The sequence below is a fragment of the Corythoichthys intestinalis genome, chromosome 7, assembly GCF_030265065.1.
Source record: "Corythoichthys intestinalis isolate RoL2023-P3 chromosome 7, ASM3026506v1, whole genome shotgun sequence".
Lineage (NCBI taxonomy): Eukaryota > Metazoa > Chordata > Actinopteri > Syngnathiformes > Syngnathidae > Corythoichthys > Corythoichthys intestinalis.
This window is the reverse complement of record NC_080401.1, coordinates 11352663-11370417: the sequence shown is the minus strand read 5'-3', so window position 1 is coordinate 11370417 and position 17755 is coordinate 11352663. Positions and strand designations below refer to the sequence as shown.

At 38.2% G+C, this 17755-nt stretch overlaps 2 protein-coding genes across 2 annotated transcripts in view; both read left to right on the top strand.

Annotated features, from left to right (window-relative positions):
- The first annotated feature begins 2788 nt into the window (after positions 1-2788).
- lamp3 (lysosomal associated membrane protein 3) lies at positions 2789-12296 on the top strand. The gene is made up of 7 exons (XM_057841982.1): positions 2789-2902; positions 8749-8856; positions 8976-9058; positions 11085-11210; positions 11301-11373; positions 11468-11638; positions 11731-12296. The coding sequence occupies exons 1-7, from the start codon at positions 2845-2847 to the stop codon at positions 11868-11870; spliced, it is 759 nt and encodes a 252-aa protein (XP_057697965.1). The 5' UTR covers positions 2789-2844; the 3' UTR covers positions 11871-12296.
- Positions 12297-17389: 5093 nt separating this feature from the next.
- The window catches only part of mccc1 (methylcrotonyl-CoA carboxylase subunit), a 41168-nt gene continuing 40802 nt past the window's right edge, over positions 17390-17755 (top strand). Inside the window, exon 1 of the mRNA XM_057841246.1 lies at positions 17390-17716. Within this exon, the coding sequence (XP_057697229.1) occupies positions 17661-17716 (56 nt within the window). The 5' untranslated portion in view covers positions 17390-17660. The remainder of the gene's footprint in view (positions 17717-17755) is intronic.

Below are 17755 nucleotides of genomic sequence, written 5' to 3'. Positions count from 1 at the left end.
AATTCATTTGGTCAAAATATATTCAGGGATGGTCTTAAATGTATACCGTATATGTGTTTGTGGAAGTCTTCTTAACATATTGGTATGGATATACGCATATAAGTGTGTGTGTATGCGTATATAATTACACACACACTTATATATATATAAATATAGATGATATATATATATATGTATACATATACATATTTTTGTTTTGTTGTTCTTTGTTTTCTTTATTGCTGACTGAGGGAATCTGCATTGAGGGTTCTCCCCTCCCGTTACATGTGTCGTAGAAGGATGTATACTATGTAACTAAAAAAAAAAAAAAAAACAGGTTGCAGGAAAATAGTTTATTTATTTTGATGATAATTGAGAACTCGGGGTGGGATTTAATAAGTTTTCCTCGTCCCACTCCCTTTCAGGCATTTTTTGTTTTGTTTCTTTTTTTGTTTTGTTTTGTTTCTTTTTTTCTGTGTTTCTTGAAAGTAAAGAACTGAATTCGTGAAGATGAATGTAACTGCCTGAAATTAAATGAATAAATAAAAAATACTCCCTGTCCACCGAGAATGCCACACGGCCGACGACCGGCGGCTTATCCCACAACATGGTTGCCGGCCAATAAAGGTGTATTCCATATTTGCGTGCCCGCCGAGAATACGCTTTCCTCCGCTTGCCACGAGCAGCACCCAGCTCCAATGTCAGCCATTTTGGCTGGCCGATCCAGCCCGCTTGGTCCGATTCGCGTGCCTGCCGGGTGGGGCAGGGTGATGACAAAAGTCGGACTAACTCCGGTGGCATAAAATACCGTTCGGGAGAGGAAGAAGTTGCCAGTTTTGATCATTATGCAGTAATTTTGCCCGGTCGCACTGAATAAATGCATTTTTAATATTTCATATTCCATTTAGCACAAGACTATTAGTCGTAATGATCATACCATTTATTTATATTTATATTTATTTAATTTATCAATTGGGGAAAAATACTTGGATAAAAGGAATATCCTGTAAAAATATTGGAATGGAGAGATTGAAACATTCATGACATTTTGGTCCTCTCTGTCATATTTTCCTCGTTCTGAATCAATGTTAATAAAGTTTAAAGTACTTTATTCTAAGTCGTAATATTAAAAAGGACAGAATATAATGTAGAGGTGCACTTTTAATAATAATTTTATAGACAAAAAAGCTATTTACAGTGGTGGCAGAGAGTAGTTTACGTCTTCCTGGGGGGCGTGAAAGAAAATAATTGAGAACCACTGCTATAAAGACAGGAATATGTTCTTGTGTTTCGTCATAGGTGCACACGAAGGAAAGTTCTCACACACATCCTACCACGTGGCCGTGCTCAACTTGACTGCACACCGCTCTCTCACCTTTAATGGCTTACCCGTGCCCTTAAGCATTTATTTACGCTGTCACTGTATGTCTATGATGTAAATTGTTTATTTAGTACCTTTGGATAATATCCAACTGAATGTAAAAGAATGTTTATTCACTTGTTTTTTTATAGTTTGTTTTTAGCCTACGGCTTTATCTGCAGTTTTGTCGGAAAGATTCTAATTCTGAACACATGAACGAGGCTAGGAACAGCAGTCGCAACCGCGAAAATGAGCGCTTTCATAAGACAGAAATATGATGTGTTCAATTCAAGTTTGCCCCAAATATGAAGCTGTTCATGAATGATCGTTCATTGAACGCGTTCATACACAACACTGACAATAGCTGTACCAGTATTTAGTTGTTAAATGTTTTTAGCAGGCGTATGACCCACGTTTTGCCACCAATTGTCACTACACCAGGGCACATCTCCAAGGAAAAGCTAAAAGGCAAACACACAGCAAGCGTTGCGCTTGCATGGAATCAGGAAACAGCAGCATTTGTACCCCGCAGCAGATGTGCAATTCTGGTGTTTAATATCATTGTTAATGAGCCATTAACCACTATTTTCAAAAGTAGATGTGGAGAGTGGTAAACTGCAAATTTATAACATCTTAATCAGATTATTTATCCTAAATCTAGTCAAATAATTTTGTCCTTCTTGTTTTGAGTGTTAAAGACTAGTTAACAGATTAATGCATCAGATTATTCCACTTACTGTAAGTAAGTATTACTATTTGTTCTTATTAAACCCATATACCTAAAAGTTTGTCATTTTTCACCTAAATAACGAAGAATTTGCTTTCAAATAATGTTTTGAACAATATCTATTCTTGAATTAAGAAAATTTCTGACAAACAAGCTTTTTTTAGATTAAATATACTAATTTATTACTTAAAATAAGCCTACTAAGCTTATTTTCAGCTCACTAGTTTTCTTAATTTAAGAAATCTAAGTGAGTAAAATTTACTTAAAGCACTGGCAGATAATTTCCCTTATTACTAGTAGATTTACACTGAAAACAATGGAATTTAGCGCATTTTTAGGAGGTGTGTTTTGCAGTGTAGTATGTCTGGAAAGATGTATTGTTGTGTGATTGTCGGGATCTTTTTGTTTGTATTTGCATTTATTACATTAAATATGTGTTGTGATTATAAACTACATAGAAAATGTGTAAAAACTATTTTATTAAAAAACAACAACAACAACAACATTGAAGTTTACAATTTCAGACACTTTTCTAAGATCAAACTAAAAGGTGTTAAGGCTGAGTCACACATTTTGCTCCCCTCCTTTCATACTTCCTCTCTGAGAAACTCAATGTGGTAGGCCGAGAGAGAGAAAAAGAGGTTAATGAGTAAGATGTTCTTACCGCTGAAGTAACGTCTCCACCAAGACTGCCATTACCTTTTTTTCCCCTGTACTTTTTTTTTTTTTTTTTTTTTTTTTAAATAATTTATTTATAATTTATTACATTTGTTTTATAATGCTAGAAGGTTACACGAGTGGATGCCATTTGCTTTTCCTCACTGTTTCTATTGCAGGTATGTTTACTGACATTTGAAGGTCTAAATAGAATGTGTTCAAAATGTTGTCTGCTCTGTCACTCAAAAAGCTTATTGTGGCTGACTCATACATTCATGCACATTTGCAGAGACAAGTTTACATACAACATCAAGGTCACAACTGTAATTTGAAACGTTCTTCCAGCTAAGTACCTCCAAAGCGGGTCTTGCTTAGTTGTGCGTGTACCATTGTATAGTACATAAATTACGCATTGAGGGAAATGATTTAGATATGTTCTTTTCATGTGCTTGGCCTATGTACAAACATTTGTCAGATGTTTATTGATAATTGCCTTGTGCAATATTAGTTATTTTGATTTAACATACAGATTAATTTTATGTGCAATTTTATGGCATTCGATAGCCTGACATAGGTTGTCAGGATCAAGTACGAGTATGTACTGTAGGGTTGGGAATCTCTGGCATGAAGCCGATTCGATATGTATCTAGATACCCAGGTTACGATTCGATTAAAAAACGATACAGTTTAAAGGGCGAGCGATTCGATACAGTTTAAGAACGATACGGTTCGATACAGAGTGAAAACGATACGATAGTTAACATTTGTTGTGTGTGTTCGTACAGTATTTAAACATATAAAAAAAGACCATATTTCTAATAGCAAAATTAAACAACAAAATTTTATACCAATGCTATGTTTTATTTTTTTATGAAAAAAAAATAAGGCTTACTATATGACCGTCATTTTGTTGGATGGGATTGATAATAAAATAAAACTCCAGTGACAGACAACAATAAAGTGCAGTTATTCGATTACTGTATTTCCTGGTGTTTTGAACACAAGAGGTACTGTAAGTAATTTAAGTGCAAACTTTCAACGTAAACATCTCACAAACAAAAAATATTGATTATATGCAGCACCTCTAGAAAAAAGAATTAAACCTGCTAGTGTTATCATGAATAAATAATAAATTATGCTTTAACCCCTGGTATAATTTGGGGAGTAAAAACATGGCATTTTAGACAGACAGGTCAATAATCATTACTTTAACCTTATACACAGCAAAGTCATTCACTTATGCCTGTGCTTCCACATTTTTTATTCCTCATCACTGTCCATATCTTTTTTGAAGGGCAGATTTTTCTTGAGGAAGATCACCTAATCCACATGTTCATGTTTAAGTAGACTGCGTTTCGTGGAAACAAAATCTCCAGAGGGTCGCGCTGCCCTTTCCACCATTGTAGTGGGTTATTTTTCAGGGTTAAAAACTCATGATCTCTGTACAGCTCCACACTTCACACTAGCTCTGTCCCATGCGAACAGATCTGGCTGCCTTCATCACTTCAAAGTCTGACTTTTGTTTTCCTGGGTGCGTTGAAAATCAATCGCTGCACATCGCTGGTGTCGGTGCTCAGACTGTCCATTGTTTTAGCATTTTGCGTCGTTGCCACTTCGTTTTGGTATGTGAAGAAAACGCTATGGAGCGTGCGTTACAGTGGTTTTGTTAGCTCTTTTGTTATTACACGCCCGTGACGATCGGGTAATGACGGCGACTAGTACCAGTTCTGCTGAAATGCATGGGAAGTTGAGGCAACCACGACTGTGAGTTGTGCTTGTTCATATTATATCATGTGTGCGGTCTCAATTTAAGTGCGCTGTGTGGTGAATGACACAAGCGCAGCATGTGAAGTATAAGATAAATTATTATCATATTAAGCAATGCATTGAACTAGGCATTAGATGCCGATTCTTGTGCTTGCGATAACCGAATTCTATCTCTACGATCGGTTCTTGAATATTTCATGGCTAATTACTGTCGAATGGTAAGTTTACTATCGATACAGCTTTATCTCTCACCTGTAAAACCGGATATCTGATCGTATCGGTTTATCATTCTCAAGTTTAATGTACTGTACACCCTTTTGCTGGTTATGCAATCCTTTTTATGCTTTAAAAATGGGCAAAAAATAGACATACCGTATTGGCCCGAATATAAGACGGCCCTGATTATACGACGACCCCCTCTTTTTCAAGACTCAAGTTTAAAAAAAGACTTTTTGAACACCAAATTAATTTTTATACAGAAAATAATTACAGTACATCTGAAACAAATGATTATAACAATATATTCGAGAGAAAAAGCATGTTATTTTGCCTCATTCAAATCTTAATATCTGACCATTTAAATATGTAAACTAAAGTGCAAACATATTCCTAAATGAATGGATTTTGGTTTTTGAAATGTAAATAAACCACTCTATTGTGATAAAACAACAAAATTGCAATAACTGCATTAACTAATTAATTAAGTGAAGTCTAACTGTAACTGTGGTCTTGAAACAAATCTGAATAAGGAAAAACATTGCATTTAAATAATGCAAACTGGATAAACTAGTAGCGGAGATCTGTCATGACAGAACATCGCTTCAATGATATCTGGCGCCATCTAGCGTCGTGAATGGGTAGAGTAGCCGAGATCTATCATAATAGAACATCGCGTCAATGATATCTGGCGTCATCTAGCGTCGTGAATGGGTATCAAGTCTAGATCGCGAATATAAAACGACCCCCTCTTTTTCAATCTTATTTCAATGCAAAAAACACCGTCTTATATTCGGGCCAATATGGTATATTTTCATGTAATCATATACAGGTAGTCCACGGGTTACGTAACTTAACTGGCGACGTAACCCGAATTTCCACGCAAATCGGAATGATCCCCAGAAGCACCCAGAAATTCCCTCTAAATCTCAAAATTATTATCTAAAAACATGTATTATACGTACTGCACTGTCCTCACCAATACGTTGGAGATAAGTCCTAGCTACATAGCGAGCTAAGCTCAAAAATGACGATGTCCGTGGGGTTTTGCGAAACAGTACAAAAGGTATTGTATTCAGGCCTTTGTGAATTCTTCACAAGCAACAAATGTGCACGCAGGCTTGCAGCTGTAATCTACTCCCTCTCTCTCACTCGGCTGCACGACGATGGAAAATTTTTCGATAAATAGAAAAGTGGTCCGAGTAATTTGCAGGTTCACGTTTAGTACAGGTTACATAAAACGGTTACACAGCGTTTATTCGGAGTTCATAGTTTTTTTGTGTTTATTTAGGGTAGTAATGGCAATGGGAGAGAGGCTGTCTCAGCCTGTTAATCCTTGTTTTATGGGACCTGTTGCATCTGCCGGAGGGCAGCAGGTCAAAGAGGTGGTGGCCGGGATGAGAAGGGTCCTTAATAATGTAGTCAACTCTTCTGTGGTAGCGACAATTAAAAAAAAAATTGTTATTGGTTAGTCACCTATTTTAAACTACCTAGAAAGAGATCAGTTTTGAATACACACTCAACAATTAAAAACATATGTTAGACCTAAAACAGGGCTCCCGCAGGTCCTTAAAAAGTCTTAAAATGTGTCTTAAACCTCTTATATTGTCTTAAATTTAATGGAAAATTGCATTTGGAGTTAAAGTTCCAGACGTTGTGTTTAATGCCAGGAAAATCACGGTGTGAATTTGTTTTATTAATGGTCGTGCACTAAATGCGAGAGTTTGGGATTAATATATATTATTCAGTACGTTGTCCTCAACCTCTGAGTACGTCAGCGACTTGTGTTGTCACCATGATGCCAATACCTGGTAATTTGCGGTACTTTGTAACCCAAAAGGTTATCAATATGGTCCTACCAAGAAGCAATATATCGCTTACTGTATATACAGTGAGGAGCAGAAGTATTTGCACCCCTTGTGATTTTGAAAGTTAACTTACTTAGAAAATAGGTAGCATTGGAGCATTTCCACTTATAGAGACAATCTAAACAAAAAAATCCAGAACTCAAATTGTATGATTTTTCCAGTAATTCATAAGTAATTTACTGGGGTTCCTAAGTCTTTGTACCCCTGTGAAAATCAGTGCTAATATTTAATGCAGAAGCCTTTGTTTGCAATTACAGAGGTCAGACACTTTCCGTAGTTCTTCACCAGGTTTTCACACATATAACAGGGATTTTGGCCCATTCCCCCACACAAATCTTCTCTAGGTCTGTCAGGTTTCGAGGCTGTTGTTGAGAAACACGAAGTTTAAGCTCCATCTGAAGATTTTCTATTAGATTGAGGTCTGGAGACTGGCTAGGCTCCTCCAGAGCCTTGATATGCTTTTCACGAAGACAATCCTTGGTTATTCTTTCAGCCTGCTTGGGGGCACTGTCATGTTGGAAGACCCAGTCCCAACCCATTTTCAATGTTCTAACTGAGGGAAAGAGGTTATTCACCAAAATCTCACAATACATGGCCCAGGTCATCCTCTCCTTAATACAGTGCAGTCGTTTAGTCCCATATGCAGAAAAACACCCCCGTGCTTCACAGTAGGGCTGGTGTTCTTGGGATGGTACTCATCATTCTTCTTCCTTCAAACACTATGAGTGGAATTAAGACCAAAAAGTTTAATTCTGATCTCATATGACCCATGACTTTCTCCCATCACTCCTCTGGATCATCCAAACGGTCATTGGCAAACCTAAAACGGGCCTGGAAATCGGGAAAGGGTAACTTTCCGTGCCATGCATGATTTTAAACCATGACGTCTTAGTGTATTACCAACAGTAACCTTGGAAATGGTGGTCCCAGCACCTTTCAGGACAATGACCAGCTCCTCCTGTGTAGTTCTTGGCTGATTCCTCACCATTCTTAGGATCATTGAGACACTACAAGGTAGATCTTGCATTGAGCCCCAGTCCGAGGTAGATTATCAGCCATGTTCAGCCTTTTCCATTTTCTAACAATTGCTGGAACTGTTGATTTATTCTCACCAAGCTGCTTTCCAATTGTCACACAGCCTTTTCCAGCTTTGTGGAGCTCAACAGTTTTTTTCTCTGGTGTCTTTCAAAAGCTTTCTGGTTTTGCCCATGGTAGCAGTTGGATTTTGACTGACTGTGGGGTGCACAGGTGACAATAATGAGCTCAAACGGGTGGTGGGTACGTGGTTACATGGGGTAAAGGCAGACTTTTTTTTTTTTTTAAGTTAGACTGACAACTCTTTGTGTGTCATAATAATTGCTGATTCTCAGGGGTGTAAATACTTAAGAACCCCTTCAAATGACAAAATTTCCAAAAATCATACATTGTGAGTTGCAGATTTTTTTTTAGATTATGTCTCTATAAGTGGAAATGCATCTATGATTGAAATTTCACACCTCTACCTATTTTCTAAGTGGGTGAACTTGAAAAATCACTAGGGGTGCAAATACTTCTGCTCCTCACTGTATAGATCACAGATATATGTCACTGTTTAAAAAACAAAAAAGGAACTAACAGGTTGCTACAAAAATTTTCCATGAAAATACGGTTAGCTCACTGGCCGCTATTGATGGCGCTAAACATCCAATACATTTTGACTAGCATCGTCAATGGTACTGAGCATTCACAGCCAGTCTTTTTATTGAGTCTCTTCCTCTTAATTTCGGGACGTTCTTGAGTCACTTCCTTTTCAGTAACCCAAAATCAACAGGAAGGGACCCGTAAATGCCTAATCAGCAAAAAGGAAGCGACCGAAAATCAACAGGAAATGACGGCAAATACCCCCAAATTAACTTGTTGCCTAGCATTGGCTGGCACTGACGGGCGTAGACGTCCAATCCCACCACTTCAAATGAATTGGACGTCTATCAGTGATAAACACATTCCAATTCACATCAGAAAATAGTTGTTTTGTTGTTTTTTGTCTTCATCAAAAATTGTTGCGTCATGGATTGGTCTTAAATTATGTTTTTAAGGTTTTAAAAATGTCTTTGAAAAGGGAGAAAGAACCCTGTGAAACAATAAACATGTGTTGCCCGGTTTAATAATTTTTAAATGATGGGATTATTTCTAAGGTGCCCATTTAGTTCTTGGAAATGAAAAACCCATCATCGCTGCTGCAAGTTTTGCTGCTCACATCTACCGGCCAGTCCTGCAGCCCTCAGAAGTCCTCCCTCAGATTGGTATACACAAACACAACATTTCCTCAGTTCACTATTTGCACAGTCTCCCAAAAATCTTTACGTTTTTTGCTGAAGTTTAGATTAAGTAAATCTTGTCATTGCATTTTGGTTTTGTGCAGGAACCTACACGATTAAAAACCCAAAGGGAGGACTATGCATCAAAGCTACAATGGGAGCACAGTATATTGTCATCATAAAAAAGGTTAAACACTTTGACTCCTTCCCTGTTGTGTATGGAATCTATGCATGGTTGTTTTGACATTTTCCAGGGGTGGACAAGACTGTTTTGTTGACAGGCAATTGAAAATTTTGGTGTTTTCATATAAAACAAATTGTCTTTATTTTTGGGGTACAATATTAAGTGCTAATGTGCAACTGATTGCGAGCCATGGAGCGCGATCGCTCCTTCGCATTTATTAGGAAATGAAGATGCTATTCATTCATGAAAACATAAAATACAATGCAATTTCAAATGCAATTCTGACCGTTAAGGTAATCTTTGGTAGTACATACATATATATATTAGTGTTGCACAGATACCATTTTTTGGGTCCGTTACCGATACAGATACCGATACCATTCCGATACCACTGTTTGCAAAAAAAAAAAAAAAAAAAAATATATATATATATATATATATATATATATATATATATATATGTATAAGGGATGCAACGATACAGTTAAGTCACGGTTCGGTACGATTTTCGATACAATTCAATACATTTAATGCTCTGAAACAGAAAATACAACTGTTATTATTTATTTATTTTTTTTTGCGAACAAGCAAAAATAACAGTGCCATCATATAAACAAGCATTTCAGTGCATAATATTTATGTGCCCACTTCCTACTGATGTGAAGAAATTTTGTATATAAGTGCTGAGAACAATCTTAACTGTTTGTAAAGTGGGGCACACTGTTGATTGCTGCAGCTCTCTTAGCAGCTATATTTACCAGATAAGCAAACATCCTATTTGTGGTCTGAGTCCATCGGTAACATGTGCTGAATTAACAGTATTTGCAGCATTATCTATAGTCACTGGTATGGATTGATTTGGCCTGCTTAACTTCCATTCAGTCATGGCGGTTTCTAATTCATCAATGGACAATATGGCGTCGCTCTGGGCTCACGCAGCTAATGGCATGGGATCTAATGTAGCACATCTAGGTTGCTATTTGATGATATCTAGTGTGTGCGCGCGAGAGTTAGCATGGGATCTAACACAAGACATCTACGTTGCTATCTGATGATATCTAGTGTTCGTGCTGCGCCGCTTGAGTGTTTTCTGGCCACAGAAGTCACTTCTGCTCATTACTGCACAACACCAGCATATGAGAATCGACTTTCATAAACAAGACGAGTATGAAGTACGGCGCTCTTAATTTGCCACTCATTGTTCATAATGAAACCATGAGTTTGCTTAGTCTCTCACGGTCTTAACCTTTCTGATCCCATCGGCGCTCCAACAGCGGGCGTTAGCTTACGCATGCTAATCGTTTGTGAATGCCATGGTAGAAAAGCAGCGCAACATCGCGGATATGCGTTGTAGTGAACATCCTGAATATTGAAGACGAAAATATTATCGTGTGGTAATTTCGAGTCAAAAACATACAGATGTTATGCATCGGGATTTGGGAAGTTAGCTCACGTGGGGAGGATAGTTCATTTCCGCTCAAGTGACGCCAGTTGATAGTCTCGGCGCCCTAAATGTTGATACTCGTCGATACCGATACCTTCAATTCAGGCCGGATCAGCACCCCCTGCCGATACTGGTATCGGTATCGGTGCAATTTTAATATATATATATATATATATATATATATATATATATATATATATATATATATATATATATATATATATATATATATATTTTTTTTTATGTAATGGCAAACTTTTGTTGAAGTGTAACTAAAGTATTATCTCTATCCCAATTCTCAGTAATGTGCAGCAGATAGGTTGCAGTTTGAATATATGAAAAGAATTTGATATTTAAGGATAGTTAAATGGTGTGTTTTAGCCATTGCGGTTGGGTTTACGTTCCTATTGAATTGTGACTATTGACTGACCCTGGGCAGCGCATTTTACTTCAGAAGGCCATGATTGTCTTGAGATTTTTATTGCGTTTCTATGTTTACTCTTATAGACACTCCATATTTGCAATGGATGTCAATGGTGAAATGGACAGATGGATTAATGTATGTTATCATTTGAATATATCTAGAAGAGCTGGTTTTTCAACTTGGACCCTCTTAAGGTTCTTGTGAGCGGGACCTGTCACTGGGAATCAGCGGTCTTATCCCTCACACTACCTGATAATGCTGCCACAATGCAGTTCACCTTCAAAAAGGTATGACACAATGAGTTTTGTACTAGTATATAACACAGAAATGTAAATCTAAAACAATGAGAATGAACTACTTTTGTCTTCTCTTTTCAGGAAAATAATCAATATTATGTCACCAAGCTGAGCGCTTCGTTGTCTCCTCAGCCTGTTTGCTTAGCATGTGCTAGTAAGACCAAAATGAAAAAACACATGACATAACCCCTCGGTATGAGAATATATAGACTGAGTTTTTCTTCTGTTGCTGTTCCTCCTCTCTTTAGATAAGACTTACTTGGGTTCAGTGTCACCTGGCAAGTTGTTTGCAGCATCATACGGTCGAAGCTTTCGTTGCAAATCTGCGAACATGCTTTTGGCATCTTCAGAAATGAGTATTAAGCTGGTATCTCTTCAGATGCAGGCATTTAGTGTGCCCAATGGACCTTATGGAGAAGGTAAAAGAGCTTCTCGTCGCTGAAACACCCGCACATTAAAAACAGCAACACTTAAACGAAATATATATATTTCGTTGTATCTTCTTTTTCAGTGGAGGAATGTTTGGCGGATTATAAAAAGAAGACGATCCCTATTATCCTCTGGGGTGTCGCATTTGGCTTTTTGATGATTGCAACAGTCACCTTCTTATTGGTTAAAGAACATCGTACAGAGGGCTACCAGAGACTCTGAAGTTTTTCTGAAACTATTCATGTCAAATGACATTTGGATTTTTGTCTCACATTAAACTCCTGGGATTGTGAACAATGTTTATGAAATGCTCCAGTTGGCTCCAGTCCAGAGTGTATAGCTCCTCACAACCAATGTCAGTTAGCATGGAATACAATTTCAGAGGTGGGTTGTTTGCAGATGAGGTAAATCAAACAAACAAAATAATATTCAAATTAAACAAGATATTCAAAACTATAAATTTGTATCATTATGATTTCAGTCACACTCTGAATTATACACTTCATTCACTACCAAACTAAGGAGGGTAACATGTAGGTAACACGATTCAATACAATTTGTGAAACAAGGCTCACGATAACAATGAGGTCACGATATGGCGATACAAAAATTATCGATGCATTGGTAGGGAAATCATTCTAGGATATTCTACAAAACAACTAATAAACAGAAAAAACAAGCTATTTTCATCCTTCTGCTGTGAATTGGAATGAGTTTATCACCCGTAGACGTCCAATCCATTTGAAGTGGGAGGGATGGCAGCGAATGAACAATTCATTCGCTGTCATCCTCCCACTTCACTTGGATTGGGCGTCTATGGTCGTCAGTGGCAGGTAATGCCAAACAATAAGTTAATTTTAGGGCATTTCTTGTCAATTCCTTTTGATTTTTGGTCACTTCTTTTTCCTTTTGGGGTATTTACCATAAGCGAATTTTAAAGGGGGGCCATGGTGGGAGCATCTCGATCACCTTTTGAGCTACAAAGTATTGTTTTTGTTTATTTATTAAGTTATTTATTTTTTAAAAACCTGCCTGTTCAGTTGTTTGACACGGAGAATGGAAGTCTAAGTGCTCGGATGGTCTGAACAGTTTTAATGTCTCACATTGAGAGTCTGACAGACTCCCATTGTGATCATTCAACATACCTCGTTTATTATGACAAAGCAGCGAACAGGAAGGGGCGATGGGGGAACAGAAGAAAAGAAACACAAGAAAGAAAAGGAACTCAAACTACAACAAGAAATACTACGTTATTGTGATAAACTCCTCCTTTTTATATATGAAAATACCCTGAGGATAAACAATGTTGTTTTTGATGTTCAACTGATGATAACTAAAGAAGGAAAAAGTGTCACACTTGGACGGAATGGAACGGACACACGTGCAGAACACAGTCTTTTATTAATACAAACAACAGTAGGAACAAACTGAGGGCACTTCAGAAGGAGGAAATAACAAGCTATGAAGTAAAATGATACAAACGGGAAACAAGAGAGCCAGGCAAAACGCACTCCAGTGGAGCACTACAACAAAGGCTTAGGCTTGTGCAATAACAACAAGCTGTGGTAGAGTACTATGAATAAACTTTCAACGAAGAATATCTTTGACTATGGATTCTGGCTGTGGCTGCAACGAAAGGTGAAGACAGTTTGACACAAGACTAGGGAGTGACAAACAATTTAAGCACATGAGGAATGGGGCATAGGTGGGAGCAATAGGTAATCATAATCAGAGACAGGTGAGACAGCAGGAAGGGTGAGTGGTGGAAACAGGAGGGTGAGGCTTCAAAATAAAGCAGGAAAAGACAACAATATACCTAGACAGGATAACCCTCGCCCAGGCGTGACAAGGAGACTTTTTTTTAAATGATAAAAGATTGGAATCTAATCTTTCTTTCTGTAAGTTCTGTGTACACGTTGCCATAGAACACAATGTTCTGTGGCACTTGAAAGAATTTCTCTTGAAAAATGCCTGGTAGCAAGGGCGTAGGTTTGTATAGGGACAGTAAGGACATAACACTACCAACTTTTCAGGATGGTCCTATTGTCCCCACCAACTTTTAAGCAACCTTATATGCATTATCTAATGACTTCAGTTATATGGGTAATTTAGATCGTCTTCCCATATGTTGTAAGGATACAATTCACCCTACCAATTTTAATTGAATAATTTTCATTATATTCAGTATATTATATATACCCCTTTTCACTTGCTGAATTAGTTGTTCTGCAATTCCTTCAATTCTCGCAGTCGGACATCCGGGCATTAATGACGTCACCAGCCACAACAAAGCGTCGCCGTATTGAAATAGGGGCAAAACACGGGTCACAAGCAGTTGCTTTGTCGTGCATTGTAATTCAAACACGTTGAACTTTCGTCTTATTTGCGGTCTTTTTTCCGTTGGAATGACTAAAAGTTGCTATGTTGCGGGTTGTCACACAAGGAAGAGTTTTGAGCTGCATTTGAAGTTCTTCATTCTTCCTCGTGAGAAGAAAAGGAGAAACAAATGGCTGAAATCAATTAATCGAGGAACAGTAAAAGAAGACGGTTCCGTGGACTATTCTCGCTTATGGGAACCTAAATCCAAGCACATTTACGTTTGCAGCCGAAACTTTACTACTGGTGAGTATAATCGATATTTTTTTTTGCCCTAATTAGCTGCTAGGATTCAATAGACTAGGCAGTGGTTATTATTACTGTAGCCGGCAACTCGCAAAGCGTTATTTTTCTTTTGCCGTGAACTGCTCTGATTAGTCAATTGGTATATTATTGGCCTGGTGGGAATTGGATATTTTGCCGTGACGTGTTCACGGCCAAATAACGCTTGGAGGCAAATTACCGGTTACAGCAGAAATAATCACTCCCTATATACTACCAGTTTTCTTAGTTCCACGCAGTACATATTCCACGTAATTGATAAAGGTCAACTTACTGAGTGACTTTATGAGGTAGTCGTAAATGTTTCTGAACTCCACTGTAGGCCATTCCTTTGGATTGTTCATCCAGCTATCAGCTGCGACTTTGTATGGGCAGATTTGCAAGCCAATACACGGTAATTTTAAATTGTATCGCCTCCTCGCGTCTGTCGGCAGTGACTCGCGACAATAGTAAGCCATGTTTAAGACGTTTTTATGAAAAAAGACGCAAAACACACCTGAAATATATGAATTTCAGACGTTTGTCTACAGAATGTTTAGTTGTCCGTGCCCCCTTCGCAAAATGGCGACACGTTGCTAAGCGAGGTGATGTCATCGTGAAATCACGCCGACTTCCTCCATGTGGCAAGCTGTCCTACACAATGCCCAGTGCACTTGCGCACGCATGTGCACATTGGTTAAAAGCGGTGAGTACTTACTATTTTTGTTTTTGTATCTTTCACACCTTTTCATTGCCTCAAAATACTTTCTGCATGTTTTCCCTATCATATTTTTAAGCATTGTGTTTTCTTGTGGTAGCTTTAAAGCAGAGTATTTAAACCATCGTTATTTGATATTACTATGTTTAAGTATTTTCTACTAGTGATAAACTCATTCCAATTCAGTGCTGGATGAAAAGAACTTGTTATTCTGTGCATTTGTTGTTTTGTAGAATGTCCTAGGATGATATTTTGACCCTGTATCGATAATTGTTGTATCGCCATCTGTGTTGTTAATGACAACGTTAGAATATAACAGCGTTACTAACGGTGTTATTTTTGTCAGTAGTGAGTAAGGGCCAGGGCCCTGGGGCGGCACCCACGCATCATCTTGACTCGTCTGCGGGACTATCACATGTTAGATGGGATTCACGCATGACTAGGTGAAATTAGACACACTCAAATTGAAAACCTCGGTGTCAGGATTAGCGATGAGACAGCATAGAATAGGATGTCAACATACTCACACTCACAAGGGATTCACACAAATACTGGGTTCTAGACCACATGGCTGATCTGTGTACACTCCATCCCTCCCAATCACTTGTCTCTTAGACCCCCCCCCTTTCCTTGGTTATCAACCCCCCCACATGGTGTCAACTGGAAATACAACTGCCTAACGATAGCACCAATATATTCATTGTTAGAGTAGGCGTTCAATGTATTTTTTGTTGTTTGTGCTTCTTCTGTCTCTCTCTCCCTGTTTTCTTCTGTTCCCCCATAACCCCTTCCTGTTCACTGCTTTCTCCTAATAAATGAAGTATGTTGAATGATCACAATGAAGTATGTCATACTCCCATGTGATACATTAAAACTGTTCAGACCAATCGGACACTCAGATCTCCATTCTACGTGTAAAGCAGCTGAACAGGACAGGTTGAAAAAAAAAAAGTAGCGAGTAAAGTAACTAATTACTTTTACCATCATTGCAACGCCGTTACCGTTACTGAGGATGTGAAGGCGTGCGTTACTACAATTTGGTTGAATGACGCGGGAGACACGGACAGAGCAGAGCGGGAAGGGGAGGATGGAGGAGGGAAGGGGGTTGCGATGCTGTTGTAAACGCCTTGCTAGGTGGCTCAGAGCGTTTGCATAGCATTCGTGTTCTTGCTAGCATCAGCATTTAGCGTGGCGAGCGTTATCTTAAACTCGCTGGCACCTTTTCATTTATATATATATTTTTTTACATACAGTTTGTGGCATTCGGGTCGTACAATTAATTGAAAATTATGGACTATTTTCCTGTTGACTATGTATTATCATCAGCAGGTGGGTGTTGTCCTTGTATATGCTACAAAATAATATTAATTTTTTTTTTTTTTTTTTACCAAAAATTGCCCCAAACCTTTCTTGAATGGTGTATCCATAAACCTTGTGTGATTTGTTTTTAATCAAAACAAATACAGCAAAGATAGGAGAGGGAAGAGATTCAGAGCCTCACTTGCATATTGAAAAATATATCTTTATATATTAGAGGTGTGATGGTACACACAAGTCACGGTTCAGTACGTACCTCGGTACGGGGATCACGGTTCGGGCTCAGTGCAACCGGAAAAACAAAAAGGCTTTTTTCTCACAGCATTTGAATGTTAAGGTTTGTATATCATTTCACTTTTGTATAGGTGAAATTTTAAAATATGTAAAATGTGTGTCCTATGTTTTTTGGGAATGAAAAAGACAGTTCAGTTCAATTAAATCAGTTAATATAAGCATATTTGATGTGAAAGACGTGATAGAATGGATCACGTAATAACGTGTAGAACATGAAAAGTAACATCAGTTACTTTGGCGAGTAACTAATTACTCTTACATTGAGGTAACTGAGTTACTAACTCACTTTTTGGGAGAAGCAATTTGTAACTGTAACTATTATAACTATCTATTTAAAACTAAGTAAGATTAACAACACTGATCGCCAGACCGTGAAATCATCGTTAACATGAGCCTCGTATCGCAAATCAAATCATATCGTGTGGTACCCAGAAATTCCCACCCCTAATTGTGAGTGCAAATGGTTGTCTGTCTCTGTGTGTGCCCTACGATTGACTTGTGACCAAATTTAGGGTGTAGCCTCCCTTTCGCCAAATGTCAGCTGGGGTAGACTTCGGCACTCCCCGACCCCGACAAGGATAAATGGATGGATATATTATTAATATGCATGTGTGTGTACGTGATATCTCTTATGCCACACGCTCAAATGTGTGCAGTACGTTGACTAAAGTAGTTCTGTGACCTTTGAAATGCGTTGAAACACCGCCATCTGCAGGTTCTTTGTCGTACTAGCAGAATCCTCCCACCTTTAACACCACCGTTTGGATTGGTCGACGACTCGGTAGTCAACACTACGAATCCCTGTTAAGTTCAATTTTAAAATGCGCATTAGTTGCTGCTATGTGTGCTCATTTTACAAGCGATGTATTTTCTGTCAGCGTTTTTAGGTGTTTGTCTGACTTTGTGATTCATTTCAAAAGCTGACAAGGTTTAATTAGACGTTTTTGGAATTTTCACTTCGCCTTTTTCCCCACATCAGTGTATAAACCAGTGAGCTTGAGCTAGCTATCTAGCTAGCTCGCAGCCAGCCGTACAACCTGACAGATATGGCGTCAGTAATTCTAAGTTTCCCAACTCTGCACGGGTTAAGGATTTTCACACAGTGAGTAAATGAATTACTTACACGTTGTTGTCTGCAAAA